The following is a 19090-nucleotide window of genomic DNA, read 5'->3' on the forward strand; positions in this document are numbered from 1 at the left end:
GAAATAATCTCTCTCTATTCACCCTGTCAAAACCATTCATAATTTTGAAAACCTTTACGACCATCACCTTTTATGTTCCAGTGTAAAGAGAACCACAGTTTCAAGGCACTGAACACTCGACTGAACTGAACGCTCAACACACACTGTGAATTCCTACGGTGATATTTAACCAAGCAGTACGGTGGAACTTGAAACAACAACAAATTGCATTTATATAGAGCCCTTCACAGCCGGACGGCATCTCGGAGCGCTTAACAGTGAAAAGATGGAATTAAATAAATAATCTTTGCATTTTGCAGTAAAGTGCAGTGAATGTACATTTTGAGGGCGAATGTGACGGCCAATTTCCAAACAGCAATGCAACCACAAACAGCTATGAAGCGAGTGACCAATTGTTTTTATTGGGAGATTGTTGGCCAGGACACTGGGAGAGAGAAACTCCCTTCGCTTTTCGAATAGCGCCGCGGGATCTTTAATGTCTAAACAGACAGACGAGACCTCAGTTTAACATCTCATTTGATGGCACCTCTGACATTAGTTGTTAAAAGAAACAGAAGGGGAGGTGAGAAGAATTTTTTTTCCCGCAGCGAGTTGTTGGGCCCTGGAAAGCATTCCCTGAAAGGATTGTGGAAGCCGATTCGATAACAACTTTTAAGAGAGAAGTAGATAATTATTTGGGGAGGACAAGTTTGCAGAGCTACGGGGAGAGAGCGGGGGAGTGGTATTGATAAGGGTAGCTCTTTTCAAAGAGCCGGCACAGACACGATGGGCCGAATGGCCTCCTTCTGTGCTGTATAATGCTATGATTCTATGAATACAGCACTCACCCCAGCACTGCGCTGAAGTGTGAACTCAAAGTCGCTGGGTGGGGGGGGGGCTTGAACCCACAATCTTCTGACTCAGAGGCGAGAGCACAACCAACTGAGCCAGGCTGACAATTCATTTGCCTACAAATCACACACTTTGCAACATATATACCCTAGAAAGAGCTTTGAGGTGTCCTCCTGACGTGGACGGCACTACGTCAATTGTAAGGATTATTACTGTATTATTATTTATTAAACAGGCAGGTTGTATAGATGCAATTGCCAAACCTCGACTGCAAAACAGCCAGTAAAGTGAAAGAAAAGTGAAAAAAAGTGTTTTTAATCCTCGGTTGCTCCTAAAAGGTAATAATCCCTTCCCCACCCAAACAAATGTGTTCACTCTACCCACGACTGTTTGTGAGACGCTGCTGTGTGCAATTGGCTGCCTCATTTCGCCCACAAAATACACAGTCAATTCAATTTACAATATATTGCGTGAAGCGCTTTGCGACGTCACGTCCATGGACATGATAAGCGTCGCTGTATCAAATGCAAGGATTATTAGTAGTAGTATTTATTATTGCGAAGATCCGATGCAGATTACAGAGAGTTGAACTTTACTCTGCTGAATTTGTGAAGCGTAATGTTTTATTAAAACCGCAACAGTGGCCAATCTGTTTGCTCTTTGTGGGAAAGGGAAAAAGCTCAGAGAATCACGCAGGGCCGTAAATAAGAGCACAGAAGCCCATTTCCCCAGTCACCTATCCTGCACTCTCGCTCACATCATAGTACCCACTTGAATGCCTCGGGGGTCCGTGCTTAATGACGCCAGTGCCATTACAGCAACCGTTCAGGCGCAATAAATCAAATATTCATGGGCAATGAGAGAAATCCAGCCATTGCCACTGGAGGCTTGTAAATACTGATATAAATTCATAATCATGCCTTCAATTTATTTTGCCTTTTGATGGCACAACGCTTTTCATTAAAAGAAACAGATGACGCAAAGGACCTGTCCACCGTCAGTACCGCTCTACCAAACTGCCCCCCCCCCCAACATCACCCACTTGTTCCTCGTTGAAGCCAGATTTGGAGTCCTGAAACCTAGTGGTTAGCGCTCTCGCCTCGGAAGTGACCGGATCCCGGTTCGATTCCCGGGCAGGGTGAAACCTTAGGCAAGTTTCCTTACTCCACACGCCTCTGTTCACCCAGGAGTAAGTTGGAACCTAGTGGTTAGTCAATTGTCAGATCGGTTTCTGAGGGTAATAATACCTTCAAAAAAATAAATTAAAATAATAATAATTTGGTCACTCAATCCATGACTGTTTGTGGGACACTGCTGTGCACAATTGGCTGCCATCGGTTCCGTCCCAGAGTCCCTCCACTTCAACCTGTTCTTATCTCCTTCAAGGTACATCTCAAGACCTTCCTCTTCGACTGCACCTTCGGTCATCTTCTCCACCACTCTCGAATCTAACCAGCAAACCCTTAAATATCCAGCACCTTGGAACGTCCTCTTGACTTGAAAAGCGTTATATAAATGTAAATTTGTTGTTGCTGTAGGCAAATCGGCAGTCGCGTCTGTCTACAAAACACACCCAGTTGCCACACGTTCCAGTAATAATAATAATAATAATAATCCTTGCATTTGATATAGCGCTTTTCACTTCCCAAAGCGCTTCACAGAATAGATGGTAAAGTGAATTGACTGTATATTTGTGGGCGAACGCGGCAGCCAATTGCGCACAGCAATGTCCCACAAACAGTCGTGGATTGAAAATGACCAATTTGTTATTGTTTTGGGTTTTGGAGGGATTATTATTAGGCTCTGTGTGGAGTAAGGAAACTTGCCCAAGGTTTCGCCCTCTGCCTGGAATTGAACTCAGGTCTCTCGCTTGCAAAGCGAGTGCTCTAACCACTGAGCTACAGGACAGTACAAATCCTGCAAACAATTACACTATAAATGTAATTTGCTATTGTTGTTGTTGTTGTGGCATAGGGCTTGAGCACTTTTATTTACCCCGTCTGTTTGGAAGAGCGAATCTATCTCTAGATCATTTGAACATAAATTCAGACTAAACGACAAGAGCCTGAATGACTCACTGCAAACCTTGGTCTTTCAGATCTAATAATATTCCAGGTTAATCACGCGTAGTATCTTGAAATAACACACTGGGATTTTTATTTTCAAACCGCACGATGTCTGCAAAATTCATATTTTTAACAAGCGAAAGGGAGTTGACTTTTGGATCAATTAATGACGTTGTAGGCTCAATCAATTGATTCTCCTATTAACTCTCTTATTGGCCCATAAACACACAGACCAAACTACATTACAGTATATCCTGTGAAGCACTTTGAGGCGTGTTGACGACGTGATAAGACGCTGTATCAAATACAAGGATTATTATTATTTATTATTATGGTTGTTATTATTATTAGAGAATAACACAGGGAGTCCTGTAGCTCAGTGGTTAGAGCACTCGCCTCGCAAGCGAGAGATTTGGGTTCGATTCCCAGCCGGGCAAAACCTTGGGCAAGTTTCCTTACTCCACGCACCTGATAAATAATCCCTCAAGAAAAAAATAATAATAAATTGGTCACTTCAATCCACGACTGTTTGGGGGGCATTGCTGTGCGCAATTAATTGGCTGCTGCGTTTCGCCCACAAAATATACAGTCAATTCAATAGACGTCTAGAAGACGTGAAAAGCGCTATATCAAATGCAAGGATTAGTACTATTATAGAAAACAACACAAAGTTATATTTATACGGTACCTTTCACGTCAGGAGACTGTCCCAAAGAATTGAACAATATTGGCTTAGGACCCGAGCTGTGGGAAAGCGGGTGGTGGGGAGCCGAGGGTGAATAGTGGGGGGAAAGATGCCTGAAAGAGCGGTCTAAGAGGTAGGTCTTGATTCACATCACATTACGTGGTAAATGATCTCCCTGGCCACTTTGTGTGATAAATCGACCACCCGGCCCCATGCAGACTAGCTTATGAATGCTCAAATGATACTCGACCAAGACTGAGCATGATTTTGATGGAAACACGTCAGAACAGACGCACATTACAATGGGTTCCTGGGGTTGCAATCAGCAGATCGCGCACTGCTCTTCAGGCTGGATGGCTGACTTGCTGTACGGCTCACTTTTCTCCTCTAGCTCTAACCTCGATGGGTCTTGGGAGCTCATGGCTCAGGCTGGGGATCCAGCACAGTGCTGGGGTGGGGTGGGGGAAGAGAGCTACAATGGGAGTCCTGGCAGCTTACAACAACAACAACTTGCACTTATATAGCACCCTCCACGCAGGGTACCCTCTCAGAGCGTATTAATAGTGGAAGAGCCTGCCTCTGAGCTGGGGGCTGGTGGGAGGTGGCTGAAAGCACGGTCAAAGAGGAAGCTTAGCGGTTAGAGCACTTGCCTCGCAAGTGAGAGTACCTGGCTACGATTCCCAGTCAGGGCCAAACGTTAGGCAAGTTCCCTCACGGCTGATGACAGCACCGCCCAACCTGGCCCATCGGCAGGACCTGGAAGGGCAGACCAGTCACGAGGGGCAAGGAGTTATCCCACTCAGCTCCTGATTGCCCTGCAAGCCAAAGCCCTCACGGGTAGGGTGGTCCTAGCTGGACAAGCAGCGGGAAAGCTTACCAGACAGCAGTTAGAAAGTGTTTGTGTGTGTGTGTGTGTGTGTGTGAGGGGGGTGGGGACAGGGGTTTAGAGCCATCAATCAGAAGAGCTGAACCAGGAGGTGGCTACCAACGTACGGAAACGGTTCCTTGGGATAAATTTCAGAAATAAATTGTTTTTTGCAGAGACGTTAATATCGTTATGACTTCATGCCCGGCAATTCCCAGATACTCATTAGCCTGACTTCCTCTCACTGAAATAATAATTCTCCAGAACCTTCGGCACGGAGATCCTCATTTACATCGCGTTTTAAGTTTCGTCATCGATACACTTCAGCTAACCAGACGTTCAAGATGCCGATGTATCCCAAACCATATGCTGGAATTCTGGCAACTCTCTACCTCTCCGACCTGCTTACTCCCCAACCCACAACCCGTGTGTTTCCTCCACTCGACTGGTTCCATCCTCCTGCTTGTCCCCCTCCCTCTCTGTTCCACCATCGGCGGCCGTGCTTTCAGCCACTATGCCCCCGAAACTCTGGAACGCTCTCCCTCGATCCCTCCACCTCGCTCCCTCCTTCAGGTTCAGGTCTTCAGGTCGCGCATCAAGACCTTCCTCTTCGACTGTGCTTACAGTCAGCCCCTACTCCCTACCCCCACCCCGCCCCCACCACCGGCTCAGTGTCGTGCTCTGCCACTGTCAAGCGCTACCTGCATGAGGGGCACTATATAAATACAAGTTGTTGTTGTCCATTTACAATTTAGGTGTCTACCTCCTACCAAATCTTGGGGCATGAGAAGAGGGGATTCGGAGGGTGGTGAGGGGGTATATTTGACCAAGCGGTTTGATTCCGTGTTGTAACTTTCCATGTGATTTATTTACCTAGTATCTATCACCCTATCATTCCCGTGCGGGGAAAAGAAGGCAAATTCCACTCACCCACATGTTCCCCGCTAACAAGAACAAGGGACGTGTGTCTAACTCCATTAGCCTCCGAGCAAGTAGCTGAGCCTTTTATTGTCAAGCATCTGAGAACTAATTGGGTCTGAAAGCCAACATGGAACTAACAGACACCCAGCCATGATTATAAGACTGCGCAGTAAATTAACCTTGATGCTCCCTCTCAGGAGTGCTATGGATTTTGTTTTTAGCCGTCTGTACTGTTCCTGGTGAGGAACAAATTGGATGAAGTTAGTTTGGAACCTATTCTGCTTCGTTTCTCGGTGGGGGGGTGGGGGGGTGGGGGGGATAGAGGAATTGATAGCTCCCTTGGGCATAGGCGTCTTGGTGTTTTGCGAAGGGCTGGCATACGGAGGCTTGTTGGCTAATCAGGCCTCTTTGTGTCCTATCAGGACACTAATATTGGCGCTGGGACCGACCGGGAAAAACAACAGCAACAACAACAACCTGAGTTCATATAACGCCCCCTCAAGCGGGGTAGCCTCCCAGAGCGCTTAAGCAAAGTTTCAAGCAAACCAAAGTTTTCAGACCAAAAAGCTAAGCTTTCTGTGGGGAAAAAAAACTCTGTGGGAGTTTGGTTTCACTTGCGTCCCAGCAAGCAGTCAGATGGTCAGAAACCCAAATGTCTCAAAGTGCTTAGCAGGATTTTGGAGAGTGGGGGAGGGAGACAGGCAAGGAACAAGGAAGGAAGGGAGTGGGGGAGGGAGGGAGTCCAAGGGAATCAAGAATGCAGCTCCAAGCAAAACAATTTTCATTTAATCACATATATCACTTTTTGGATTCCATGTCAGCTTAAACCAAAGGACAAATGGCTTTAAGCGTCGGGAGGAACAATGCGTTCCATTGCCAAAGGCTGTGTTCACTTCAGAACAACTTGCCTGCCGCACCCCAACCTGCAACCAACCAACCACCCCTGCCCCCGCCACCCCACCCCCCGCACCATGAAACCACAAGATGTTTTTCTCGCCCACAAAATACGCCGTCGATTCACTTCAGAGTGCATCCTTTCGAGCCCTTTGCAGCGTCTCGAAAAGACGTGATCAGGCGCTGTATCAAATGCAAGGGTCGTTAGGTATCTTATAGACGTCAAGCAAGGAAGAGAAAAGACATTCCGAAGAGCAGAGGCTGTTGTTGACCACCTACTTTGGTGTTTGTGCCTCCTCCACTCGGTTGCCCAGCTGGAACTCGTGGGACTTGCTCCTGTGCAGGGCGGTGAAGCCTGGGATCAGGTGGATGAGCTTGCGAGAGTTGGGGGGCGGCGTGCCGGGGGGCTTCAGCTTGTTCCTCCTCCTGGCGGGCGGGGTGCACGGTGGGGTCATGGCGCTGACCACGGGTGGGGAGGTGCGGGCCGGGTGCCTTTGCCGCGGAGACGGGGGCAGCGAGCTGTGGCCGGTCTCCATGGGGATGGGACGCAGGCCGGTTGGATCGCCCACCGTCAGCCGCCCCGCAGAGTACGTGCAGGTGGGGCCCAGCACAGGCAGAGGCTGGGGGTCAGGCTGCCCGGACTTTGACGGCAACTTGTGGCTGGAGATCTGGCCCCGTGGCCACGGCAATTGCTCGGCTTGGCTGACGGGCGTGTTCTCTCGTCCCGTCTCCGTGACTGGCCATTGGATGGACCAGTCCTGAGCCGCGAGGCTGCTCCCTGCGTAGCAAAAACAAACACAAACACACACACACACACACACACACACGACGCACTCATTAAATCACTCGCCCAGGAAGAGACGACGAGAAAAGCAGCCCACGTTACGATGCAATAACGATCCTCGTGTTCGAACGTAGCGCCTTATCACGTCTGCCAGACGTCTCAAAGCGCTGCACGGAAACTTGCTAAGAAACGTCAACAATAATCCCTCTGTAAAAATTCCATCGCTCAATCCGCGGCTGTCTGTGCGACGCCGCTGTGCGCAATCGGCCGCCGCGTTTTCACCCACAAAGTACCCACTTTCATTCCACTTTACCATGTGTCCTGTGAAGCGCTTCAGGACGTCTCAAGGACGTGTTAAGGCGCCGTACCAAACGCAAGGATTATTATTATCATTATTATTACCGCGGTTTGCTCACAAAATATACAGTCAGTCTATTATTACTGCTAATAATAATAATAATGCTTGCATTTGATTTAGCGCCTCATCGCGTCTTCGAGACGTCTCAAGGTGCTTCACAGGATATACTGTAAAGTGAATTGACTGTGTATTCTGTGGGCCAAACGCGGCAGACAGTTTGCACACAGCAATATCCTCCAAACAGCCGTAGAGTGAGTCACCAACTTTACTTGGAGATTGTCGGCCAGGACACCGGGAGAGAGAGAAACTCCCTTCTTTTTTTCAGTAGCCCCACGGGATCTTTAACATCCACTTGAACAGGGCACAGACAGGGGCAGCACAGTTTTAACGCCTCACTCGAAGGAATAAAGGACACACTTCACCTTCTTCATCACGTTGCTACTTTTGCTCTTTCAACGGTCTGTACCATAGCAACGAACGAAGCTTCCAGTCCAGTTAGAGCTAATTATAAGGGTTGTTACCAAGCTCTGAGCTGGTTAGCAGAATATCCAGAACAGAAATTGCTATTGACCAATTCTCCATCTCACGTCCAATTAACTGACAAGAAGCACATGTCTTCCCCGCATATAATTGAAGTGTTTTAAATCAGCCTCGTGCCGCCCTGTGGATGAGATGTAAGAACCGAGCTCCCCTATCTGTGCCTGTTTGGGTGGACGTTAAAAATCCTGCAGCGCAAATCAAAAAGAGGAGAGGGTTTCTCTCCCGGGTTCCTGGCCGACAATCCCAACAGATAAAAATTGATCATTCGCTTTACGACTGTTTTGGAATATTGCTGTGCGTAAAACTGTGGTTACAACGTCCGCTTATACAACACAGTCACCGCGCTTGGAAGTAAATCCTGTGAAGCGCTTCGAGACCTTCTCCTAACATGAAAAGTGCCGTAATCAATTGCAAGGATTATTATTTTACTTATGCTATCAGCAGATATAATGTGTCGGGATTCATTTGCACAGCTGCTCCTCTTTTTGTTTGGAGTCCTGTAGAGCACTCGCCTCGCAAGTGAGAGGACCTGGATTTGATTCCCGGGTGGGGGCGAAACCTTAGGCAAGTTTCCTTACTCCACACGCCTCTGTTTACCCAGCAGTAAGTGGGAACCCGGTTGTTAGTCGATTGGCGGATTGCTTTCCGGGGTCAATAATCCCTCCCCACAATTTTTTTTGGTAACTTGGTCACTCAATCCACGACTGTTTGTGGGGACGCCGCTGTGCGCAATTGGCTGCCGCGTTTCGCCCACAAAACACACAGTCGCTCCACTTTACATCGTGTCCTGTGAAGCGCTTTGGGACGTCTCAACGATCTGATAAAGCGCTACATGGAATGCAGAGGATTATTATTATATGATGTATTGGGATTCGCTTGTGTAGCTGTTCCTTTTTCTGTTTCAATGGGAGTTTTATTTTATGAGGATGAGCTTACAGCATCCTCAACTGCTGTGTCTCCCCCAGCTCCTAGTTCAGCAACCAATGTATCAGACCTGACCTGCCAAAGTAACCTGCCTCGCAGCCAACTCAGTGGAACATGATGACACCTAGTTTCTTGTGCCACGGCAAAAGAAGACAGAATAATCCTTCTGTTGATTGATGGGCTGTGATTTAACTCTTTCTTATCACCCTGACACTCCTCCTCTATTGATTGTGGGGTTGAGTGCTGCCCAAATCCGAGGAGAGAGCAACGAGAATGAGTGAGAGGATTCAGCTGCGAGCAACAGGTAAACAACTACCGCCACCACCACCATCACCAGAACAACTCGCATTTATACAGCGCCCTTCATGTGGGGTAGTGTCTCGGAATGCTTAATAGTGGCCGGGGAGGGGAGAGGGGGAAGGTGACCGCAGTCATGGTTGAAGAGGAAGAAAGACGGGGAAAAGAGTTGACAAGGTGGGAATGAGGTAGAGAGTTTCGTAGTTTTGAGGCAGAGTGGGGGGGCTCTTCAGATTAGGAAAGAGACTTCTTGCCTAAGGGGACCTATAGAGGTGTGTGCCTGACATGGAATAGGTTTGACAAAGTAAATTACCCAGAGGCAAATTCATGCTGGAACAGGTTTATAAGGAACTGGAGTTGAGGTGCGACTTAATTAAATACTTTGAAAGGAGAAGGAAGCGGTGGGGTAAACAAAGGATAAGATCAGATGTGTTGAAGGTTCTTTGAAAAACAAAGCAATCTTGTGATTGGAACCCACTTTGTACATTTAACCAGTTTTGATGAATGCGTTGTGAATAATTACCCATCTGTTATTTTGATAGATTTCTTTTAAAATAAATATCCAGCTCCACCTTTGTAATAATAATAATCATTTTAAATGCTTGGAGCCGATGGAGCCAAGTCAATTCCTTGTCCTTAATATAGCACCTTATTACATTGTTGAAATGTCTCAAGGCGCTTCACGGAATATACTGTAAAGCGAATTGACTGCCTATTTTGTGGGCAGAACACTGCAGTCAATTGCACACAGCAGTGTCCCACAAACAGTCGTGGATTGAGTGACCCCCATTTCTTTTTGGATGGATTATTACCCCCAGAAAGTGTTTCCCCCAATCGTCTAATGGTTTCTCTTACTGCTAGGTAAACAGAGGCGTGTGGAGTAAGAAAACTTGCCTAAGGTTTCGCCCCGACCGGGAATCGAACCTAGGTCCTCTCAGAAGGTTGTGGGTTCAAGTCCCCACATTGGGATTTTGAGCTCACAGCCTAGGATGACTTACCAGTGGAGAGCTGGGGGAGTGGGAAGTGTTGCGTTGTTCGAGCCTCTATCCTTCATGTGAGATGGTAAACTGAGGTCTCGTCTGTGCCTATTCAAGTGGACATTAAAGATCCCGTGGCTCTATTCAAAAAGAGAAGGGAGTTTCTTCCAGTGTCCTGGCCGACAATCCCCTAAAGTAGAATTAGTCATTCGCTTCACGGCTGTTTGTTGGATATTGTTGTGCGCCAATTGGCCCCTGTGTTCACCAACAAAACACATTCAGCCCCCAACACTTTACAGTATATCCTGTGCAGCGCTATAGGACGTTTTGAAGACGTGATAAGGCGCTACATCAAATCCAAGGAGGACTATTATTAGAAGATTATGGGTTGGAGGAAGTTCAGGTGGACGTTGAAGTACTAATGGAAAAGAGAAGGGAGTTTCACCCAGAGTCCTGGCCAACAATCATCCCCTACCTCCCCAAATAAAATTGGTCATTTGGGAACTGACGAACAGGAGGAAATGAATGCAAGAGTCAGAGCAGTGAGAGGAGATGTTCGGAATGACTTCTGTATTGTCCGTGGGTTGTAAATCTTACTGTGCAAGGCACAACATTAACATATGAGGCTGAAATGTCCTTGGGGTTAGTGACTCCCTGACTGATAATAAATCTGCTCCCAACTCTGTCAACCCCAGTCAGTCAGTCAGGCTGACTCCTCTGATGATACCATCAGATGTCACTTACAATCCTTGCAATTCTTAGCGGGTTTTTTTTCTCTCTCCAAAGAAAACAAAAGAAAAACGAAAAACGAACAGATTCAGTCACTCAGTCCCCGACCACCTGTGGTGTGGGATGGTGCTGTGCGCAATTGGTTGCTGTATTTCGCACACAAAGTATACGTTCACTTCACTTTACTATATATCCTGTGAAGCGCTTTGAGACGTGTCAATAACGTGCCAAGGCGCTGTATCAAATGCAAGGATTATTATTATTATTATTATTATTAAAAGTGTAAGAACCTAGCAGGCTCCATCCACAACATCAGCTTAGCAACTGTAAAATAACCTGTGACATTAACGTCTTCATCATCTTAGCAACAAGCCTCCCGTCAAACTGGCACTCAACCAAGTTGCTCAGCCAGGTAGAACGCGATTCCCTATGACATCCATGTTAAACCTCTCCAACCATCCATCAATACCCAGAAACCTGCCCATGGGAGGATGATAATAAGGTGGACTTTCTGGAAGGATAATAATAATGATATTCATAATCCTTGCATTTGACACGGCGCCTTATCACGTCATTGAGACGTCTCGAAGAGCTTCATAGGATAAGATCGAATGGACCTGAAGGGGCCTTCTCCCTCCAAAACTCCCTTTTGACCTCAATACAGTAAAGTTTATGTCTGGCTCCTAGAGTAGGGAAGGTACTCAAAGGCATTAGTGACTGACTATCTGCACCAACAAAATATGGCATTTTTTTGGTCCATAAGCATCAAAGATGTGAGACAGATATGAATGAACTGATTTTATTTGGGGGGGGATTGTGGGCCAGGGCACCGGGAGAGAGAAACTCTCCCTTCTCTTTTCGAGTCGTGCCGCAGGATCTTTTAACGTCCACCTGGACAGGGAAGATGGGGGTCTCGATTTAAAGTCTTACCTGAAGGACGGCGCCTCTGACAACGCACAGTGCACAGGTGAGTGTGTGAGCGTGTGTGAGAGTGTACCAGTACTGCACTGGAACATCAGCCCAGACCTGCAAGCTCACTGAGCCCCGACGAGGGGGCTCGAACCCACTCCCTTCTGACTCAAGAGGCAAGAGCGCTAGTGACTGAATCAGGCTGACCCGCGAAGCTATCAGAGAGGGAAGGTTTCATCCCATTAAGTTGAACTCAAAAGTATTCTTAATACGTAACCTCAGTCCGATTTCCCTCTCCTCCTCCCCCTACAACCCTGTCTCTCTCTCTCACGCACTCTCATTATAGTTTGGAGAAACTATTTGCAGTAGCACATCACGCACCTGACAGATTGTGACATTAATAACAAGGCTGATGCATGTGCATATTTTAATTTATATTGGCAATCTGTGTAACGCAAATAGCTCATAGACCTCTCATCAATCACTTTGATACCGATGTCTTCTTGGCCCAGGCTAAGTGAGACCTGCCTCACTCGCTTCTAAATATAACACAGTCACAAGGCTGTGCTGGTGGGTTTTCACATCGCTCCTCCGTCTCGGTGATGAGTCAACAAAAACTCCTCTGTAATATGTACAGAGTGTGACTGTTTTCACTCATATCCCCACCAAATATACAATGTTTATTGCAGGACTCCACGCACTCACCTGTACACCCTCACACACACACTCTCACATGTATACATTCACACACGTGTATATACTCACGCACTCACCTGCACACCCTCAACTGTATACACACCCACTAACCTGTACACGCACACTCACCTGTGACACATACCCACATGTACACATTTACTCACACTCACCTATACACACACACTTGTACACACTCATACACACACCTGTGCACATACTCACACCTGTACACACACTCACACACAGACCAACCCTACACACACGCACACATAACACCTACACACACATACACATAACACCTACACACACGCACAAACACACCCAACACAGCTCGCTCTCTGCCCCACACGCGCTGCCAGGCCTAACGCCAGGTAGGGGGATTCTACTATCCCCCTACCTACCTGCCGTACCCTCCGTTCCTCTGGCTCCGGTCTGCTCCACATCCCCCGCCCCAACCGCCCTACCATCGGTGGCCGGGCCTTCAGCCTCTCAGCCCCGAGGCTCTGGAACTGCATCCCCCAGTGCCTTCGCCGCTTCCTCCCTTTCCTCCTTCAAGACCGGTCTCAAGACCTTTCTCTTCAACCGTGCCTTCAGCTCCCCTCTCGACTCTCTACCCCCTCCTCGCTACCTCCCTTCCCTCCCCTCACCCTGACCATTTCCCCCCTGCTCGGGTCCTGACCCAACTGTACAGTGCCTTGGGACGTCCTCCCGACGTGAAAGGCGCTCTATGAATGGAATCTTGTTGTTGTTGTTGTTGTTGTCACCCAGATGCTAAACTTTCCGTACAGGAGTTACTGTGCGCCACACCGTTTGCAAAGTGTAGGAATGCTTTTGACGGGCTTTTCCAGTGGGATTCAGCATTGAGAAGAATCCGCCGTCCGTAAAGAGTCACAAAAGAGCCATTTCCTCTCAGGCCGCCCGAACCACCACCACCACAGCAATTAGCATTTATAAAGCGGCCTTCATGAAGGATGGCATCTCAAGAGTGGCTTGAACCGCTCCACTATCCACTCATCCCATTGCTATTCTGGAGCATTGCATGTTTCCCCTCCCTCCCTCCCTCCCCTAGACTCTTGGTATCCTCTGACATGCCAGCGTTCCGCATCCTTGCGTTTGAATTATTCACAGAGGCCGTCTTTCGCGCTGTCAGGCTCGTTAGATCCTTTTGGCCCTTATTTGCAAGTGGCATTAATTGCTTCCCCCGGCTTCCTAAATTGGCAAAGATCCCATCCCGGCTTTTTGCTGTTAGGTAGGGTGGGCCTGGTATGGTTAAAGCTTTATCAATCCAAACTTCTTTGGGGAACGGACATTTTGTAGGGGACTTTTGTCATTTTGTCAGTGACTTGAGGGACTTCATGGTAACATGATACTCGCACGAAGAGCAAGAGGAAAGCTTGGATAAAGGGAATTCTTTTCACTCAGAGTGTTAATAATAATAATAATAATAATAATCCTCGCGTTTGATATCACGGCTTATCACGTTCGTGAGACGTTTCAGAGCCCTTCGCAGGATATACCGGAAGTGACTGTAATGACCGTGCATTTTGTGGGCAAAACGTGACAGCCAATTGCACGCAGCAGTGTCCCACAGTCGTGGATTGAGTGAGCAATTTTGTTTTTGGAGGGTGGCGGGGGAGACGGAGGGATTATTACCCCCGGAAAGCGATCCACCAATCGACCAACAACCAGGGCTCCTACTTACTGCTAGGTAAACAGAGGCATGTGGAGTAAGGAAACCTTCCTAGGGTTTCGGTCTGCCGGGGAATCGAACCCGGATCCTCTCGCTTGCAAGGCAAGCGTGCTAACCACTACACGACGGCACTCCACAAGTTGTTGGGATATTATCGTCCTGCAAAGTAAGGTGGTAGAGGCAGAGGGCATTGTGATTTTCAAGGATACGAGCGATAGAGGCTTGAAGAGGTGTGCAGATAGGGCAGGGCAGTGGAATTGAACGGACAGCTTGCTCACAAAATACACAGTCACTACACTTTCCAGTTAAAAAAAATCCCGGTAAAGCACTTTCAGAAGTACTTCCAACGTGAAATGTGCTGTCTGATCGCTATTATTAATATTGTCTGGCATTTGGAAGCTGTAAAACAATCCACATAATTTCTAAGGTTAACTTATATTGTTTCATTTTTGACAGGTTCATTATTTTGGGCGTTAAATTAAATATCTCGGCAACTTAATCTCTGCTAAAACCACCAGCAGCGAAATACCAAACACGGAATGGGATGTTTATCGACTGTCAGCTGTGAATGCCTAAACCCTACAATCATAGCAATTATAGCAGCCAGTCACAAGATGTGGTAGGTGCTGGATAGTAAGGGTTGAAGGTGAATAAAAGACAGGTAACACATTGGGGTTTACACTGCTGTGCGCAATTGGCTGCCGGGTTTTTCGCCCCCACAAAATACACAGTCACTCCACTTTACAGTATATCCTGTGAAGCGCTTTGAGACGCCTTGAAGACGTGATAAGGCGCTGTGCCAAATGCAAGGATTATTATTATTACACGGTTGAGAACCAAGCGAGTTTGATGGCCTTTTCTCATTCCATCCTCTTTTATGTCCATAACCTCCTTAGGGGGAATGGGCTATCGTAGACTTACTCTGCCAGTCCTCACAGGGAGATAGGGTGATGCCAGTTGGACAAGCAGGGGGAGCGCTTGCCAGACAGCGCTATCGATGACAAGATGCGCGGTCTTAAAACTCCAGCAATTGTCGCCAACGCACACTCTGGGGTTCCGCAAGCCTTGGCTCTTGCCGGCCTGCACCTCACACTCTCCGGGATTAGGTGCGTCCCTCCGAGAGGGGGAGAGAGCGAGAGAGAGAGAGAGAGAGCGTGTGGATTCCTAGCCAACGTATAGGAATTATCACGGTGTGGGTGGGATGCAAGGAACTCTCAGCCCGGTTCGGACACTCTTAAAGCATGGCGATGGGTTTCCGTGTGGGTCAGACATCCAGCCGATCCAAAAAAAAAAGAGACGTCTCTTAACCAAATGGCTCTGAAGGTAATTGAGAGGGGGAAACAAAAAAAAACTTCTGGGGAGATCACTATCAACCTAACATCAGAAGGTATATCCTTGAACTCCGGCTAAAGCAGCCGAAAAAAATATCAAGCGTGTTAGTTCTTAATTTTTGAAGTTGGGAAGAGATTGGAAGTCAAAAGGTTTTGTAAAGGTTCAAAGCCGTGAAGAAATATCGAGTTTGAGATGCTAATGATCCTTTGATTGAACGCGGTGTTAGGTTTGGGAGGAATGTTATTCCATTCATTAAGCCGGAGACATTTGTCCCCAGTAGTACCTGAGTTAGAGCACTGATCAGCGCACTCCGTCCAATTATGCTTTCAATCTTCTGACACCGCGCTCGGCGTTGGAGGATCAAAGAATAATCGAGAACAAGCTGTGCAGTCGGCGAGACAAGAAGCGTGGTGACTGTCAGTGCAGCACAGAGAAATGGCAATCACCCTCCTCTAAAACTCCCATTTATAATGATAAGAATAAGAAGAATCCTGGCATTTGATACAGCGCCTTGTCACGTCTTCGAGACGTCTCAAAAGAGCTTCACGGAATATACCGTAGAGTGAATTGACTGTGTAGTTTGTGGTCGAAACGCGGCAGGCAATTGCGCACAGCAGCGTCTCCGCAAACACTCGTGGGTTGAGCGACCGAATTATTATCATTTGTTTCGCTTTGTTTTGTTTCAAAGGGATTAGTACCTCCTGAGAAGCGATCCGCCAATCGACTAACAACCGGGTTGCGACTTACTGCTGAGTGAGCAGAGGACGTGGAGTAAGGAACCTTGCCTAACGTTTCGCCCCCGCTGAACTCAGGTCTCTCGCTTGCGAGGCGACTGCTCTAACCACGGAGCTACAGGACTCCGTTAAAGATCCCATTCTGCTATTTGAACAGAGAAGGGAGTTTCTCTCTCTCCCGGTGACCTGGCCAAGAATCCCCCCAAATAAAATCAGGCTGTTTTAGGGGACGCTGATGTACCACATATTGGTTCGCCAGCAAAATATGCAGTCACTGCACTTTGCAGGATATCCTGTCAAACACGCAGAGACAGCCTCCTGACTCGAAAGGCGCTGTGCTCAATGATTCTTTATGTTGGACGGAGTCTTCTCACATCGTCAAAACAGGAATTGGCTGTGAGGTGATTGTCTGGCGATCTGTGTCCAGATATAATAAAGCTAAGCTCCTTTCCTGTGTGCGTGAGCGAAATCGTCTTTGTTTTTCACGCTGGGATAACACAGGGCGAAACTCACCACAAGAAATGGCAATCATTGTCCTCTAATTCTCCCATCACAAGGCAGAATCAAGAGATTTCCTGCCCCCACCCCCAGCTCCCACACCACCACCCCCACCCCTACACCCTCCCTCACCAGTTCCCCCCCCCACCACCCCGCTACGGATTGCTGTTCATTCTGGGTAGAAAGTGTGAAACAAAATACATTTCAAGCGTTTGATTCGAACGTTGAACCCACATGAGGCATCGCTGAACGTGTCGGAGGAGATTACAACAACAACAACAACTTGCGCTTACATAGTGCCCTCCACGTAGGGCAGTGTCTCAGATCGCTTAACGGTGGCGGAGCCTGACTCCGAGCCGGGCGGTGGATTGGGGAGTGAGGAGGTCGGCGAGGTAGGGAGGTGCCAGGGAGTGAAGGGACCTGAACACGAGTGTGAGGATTAACGCGCGATGAAGGTAGGCGTTTCGAATGATGTACGCTGCACACACCCCCCACACCACCCCCTTCCCAACCCCCCCCCCCACTTCCCCACCCCACCCCCGCCTCAGGAACCCACACCCGGGGAAACGTTATTGCTTTATTACCAGTGGGACTCTCTAGCTCACGTTCCCAACATTGAGAAGCCAGCCTCTGGTCTCTGAGAACAGCTGCTGCCTCGCGGAGACGTTATGTGTATAGTGGGTTGTGATGACATGGTTCGAATGCCCAGTCACGCCCCTACGCCTCAACCCTGACCCGAGGGAGGATGGAATGAAGGGAGACATTTCCATATGTTATTGCTGTGGTGATCTGGATAGCGACCACTTCCGAGCTTTTCCAGGCACACAGACAGAGGCTCTGATGGTTTGGGTTCTGAGAGACCGGCTCAAGTGCAGAGCGAGTGCAAAGCCACAAGGCACCAGCCATGGAGGTTTCTTCCTTAAATGCGCACAACTTAATTTGGCTCTAAATTTACACTGTGGTTCAGAGAGAGAGAGAGAGAGAGAGAGACAGAGAGAACAGAGAGAGAGAGAGAGACAGAGAGACGATGGCTGATGCAGACTGTGAGCGTGAAAGTCCCACAGAGGTTGGTGCTGATATATTCCATCCCAGAGACCTTCCACCTCGCCATCCCCCTCCAACTTCAAGGCCTGTCGCCTAACTGGGCAAAACCTTAGGCAAGTTTCCTTACTCCACACACCTCTGTCTCCCTAGCAGTGAGCAGGACCCCGGCTGTTAGTCAATTGGCGGATCACTTTCTGGGGGTAATAAAACCTCCCGCGCAAAAAAAATTGGTTCACTCAATCCACGGCTGTTTGAGGGACACTGCCGTGCGCAATTAGTTGCCACCTTTTGCCCACCAAAGTACACAGTCAATTCACTTCGCAATACAATAAGTGAAGCTCTTTCAGACCTCTCGACGACGTGATAAGGTGCTATATCAAAATGCAAGGACTATTTCTGTCGGGAAACGTAAGCGAGTCCATAAACATACAATAAATGAGTGCTAAAAGATGACAGCCTTTCTTAAAAAATCGTCACGGTCGAAAGCACAGTTTCTCCCTCTCTCTCTATCTCTTGTTTGTTTCCGCACCAGCGCTACGTGCGAACACCTTAATGTCACCTGTCACACAGTCTGTCAGCGAGGCCATTAAAGCCCGTCTTTTAAGCATCCGACATCTGTGACCCTTTGTAATGGTGGACGTCACAGTTCTCTTCAAGCCTTACGTAAATGGAAAATATTAATGCTATTCACTCAGGCTGGTGTCTCGCTGCCTGTCCCCAAGCACAGACTCTGACTGTTCCCCTCGAGTCTCGTCAAAGCTGCCTACTCAAAGTTAAATGAAACCCAACCTGCACGAATGACTCCACGGGTCACCCTCCTACCCCCACCCTCCATCCTTCCTGATTCCAACCCCCAGCTCGGGTCCAAATCCCTGACTGTCCAGCGCCTTGGGACGTCCTCCCAAAGAGAAAGGCTCTGTGTAAATGTTCTTTGTTACTGTTGCTGGTGGTGTGAAATGCTGGGAAATAAATCAACGCCACTTTTTACTCGGGCGGGTGATGAATGAGACTGACGATAACCACCACGCCACTGAATATTGTGTTGCCCGCTATCTCGAAATGCCACGCTTGTTCACAAAGAGAAGGAAGTTCCTCCCTTTGTGTACCGTCCGACAATCTACTTGCCCTACAACCCTGATAAAATTGGTCGTTCCCTCCGTGTCTGTCTGTCTGTCTGTCTGTGGGACGTGTGGATGTGTGTAAATTGGCTGCTGCGTTCGCCTTAAAAACGCACACGGTTGCTAGACTTCACGGTAAATCCGTGAAGCTCTTTGAGAACCTTCGACGATGTGGTCAGGTGCGAAGATTAATGCTGT

The 19090-nt window shown here is 48.0% G+C and overlaps 1 protein-coding gene across 2 annotated transcripts in view; it reads right to left on the reverse strand.

Annotated features, from left to right (window-relative positions):
• ksr2 (kinase suppressor of ras 2) overlaps positions 1-19090 on the reverse strand; it is an 83189-nt gene that overhangs the window by 40327 nt on the left and 23772 nt on the right. For both annotated transcript variants that reach the window (XM_042337805.1, XM_042337804.1), the window contains one exon: positions 6542-7040. In XM_042337805.1, the coding sequence (XP_042193739.1) occupies positions 6542-7040 (499 nt within the window). The remainder of the gene's footprint in view (positions 1-6541; positions 7041-19090) is intronic.

This window comes from Callorhinchus milii, unplaced genomic scaffold (assembly GCF_018977255.1).
Source record: "Callorhinchus milii isolate IMCB2004 unplaced genomic scaffold, IMCB_Cmil_1.0 Scaffold8, whole genome shotgun sequence".
Taxonomy (NCBI): Eukaryota; Metazoa; Chordata; class Chondrichthyes; order Chimaeriformes; family Callorhinchidae; genus Callorhinchus; species Callorhinchus milii.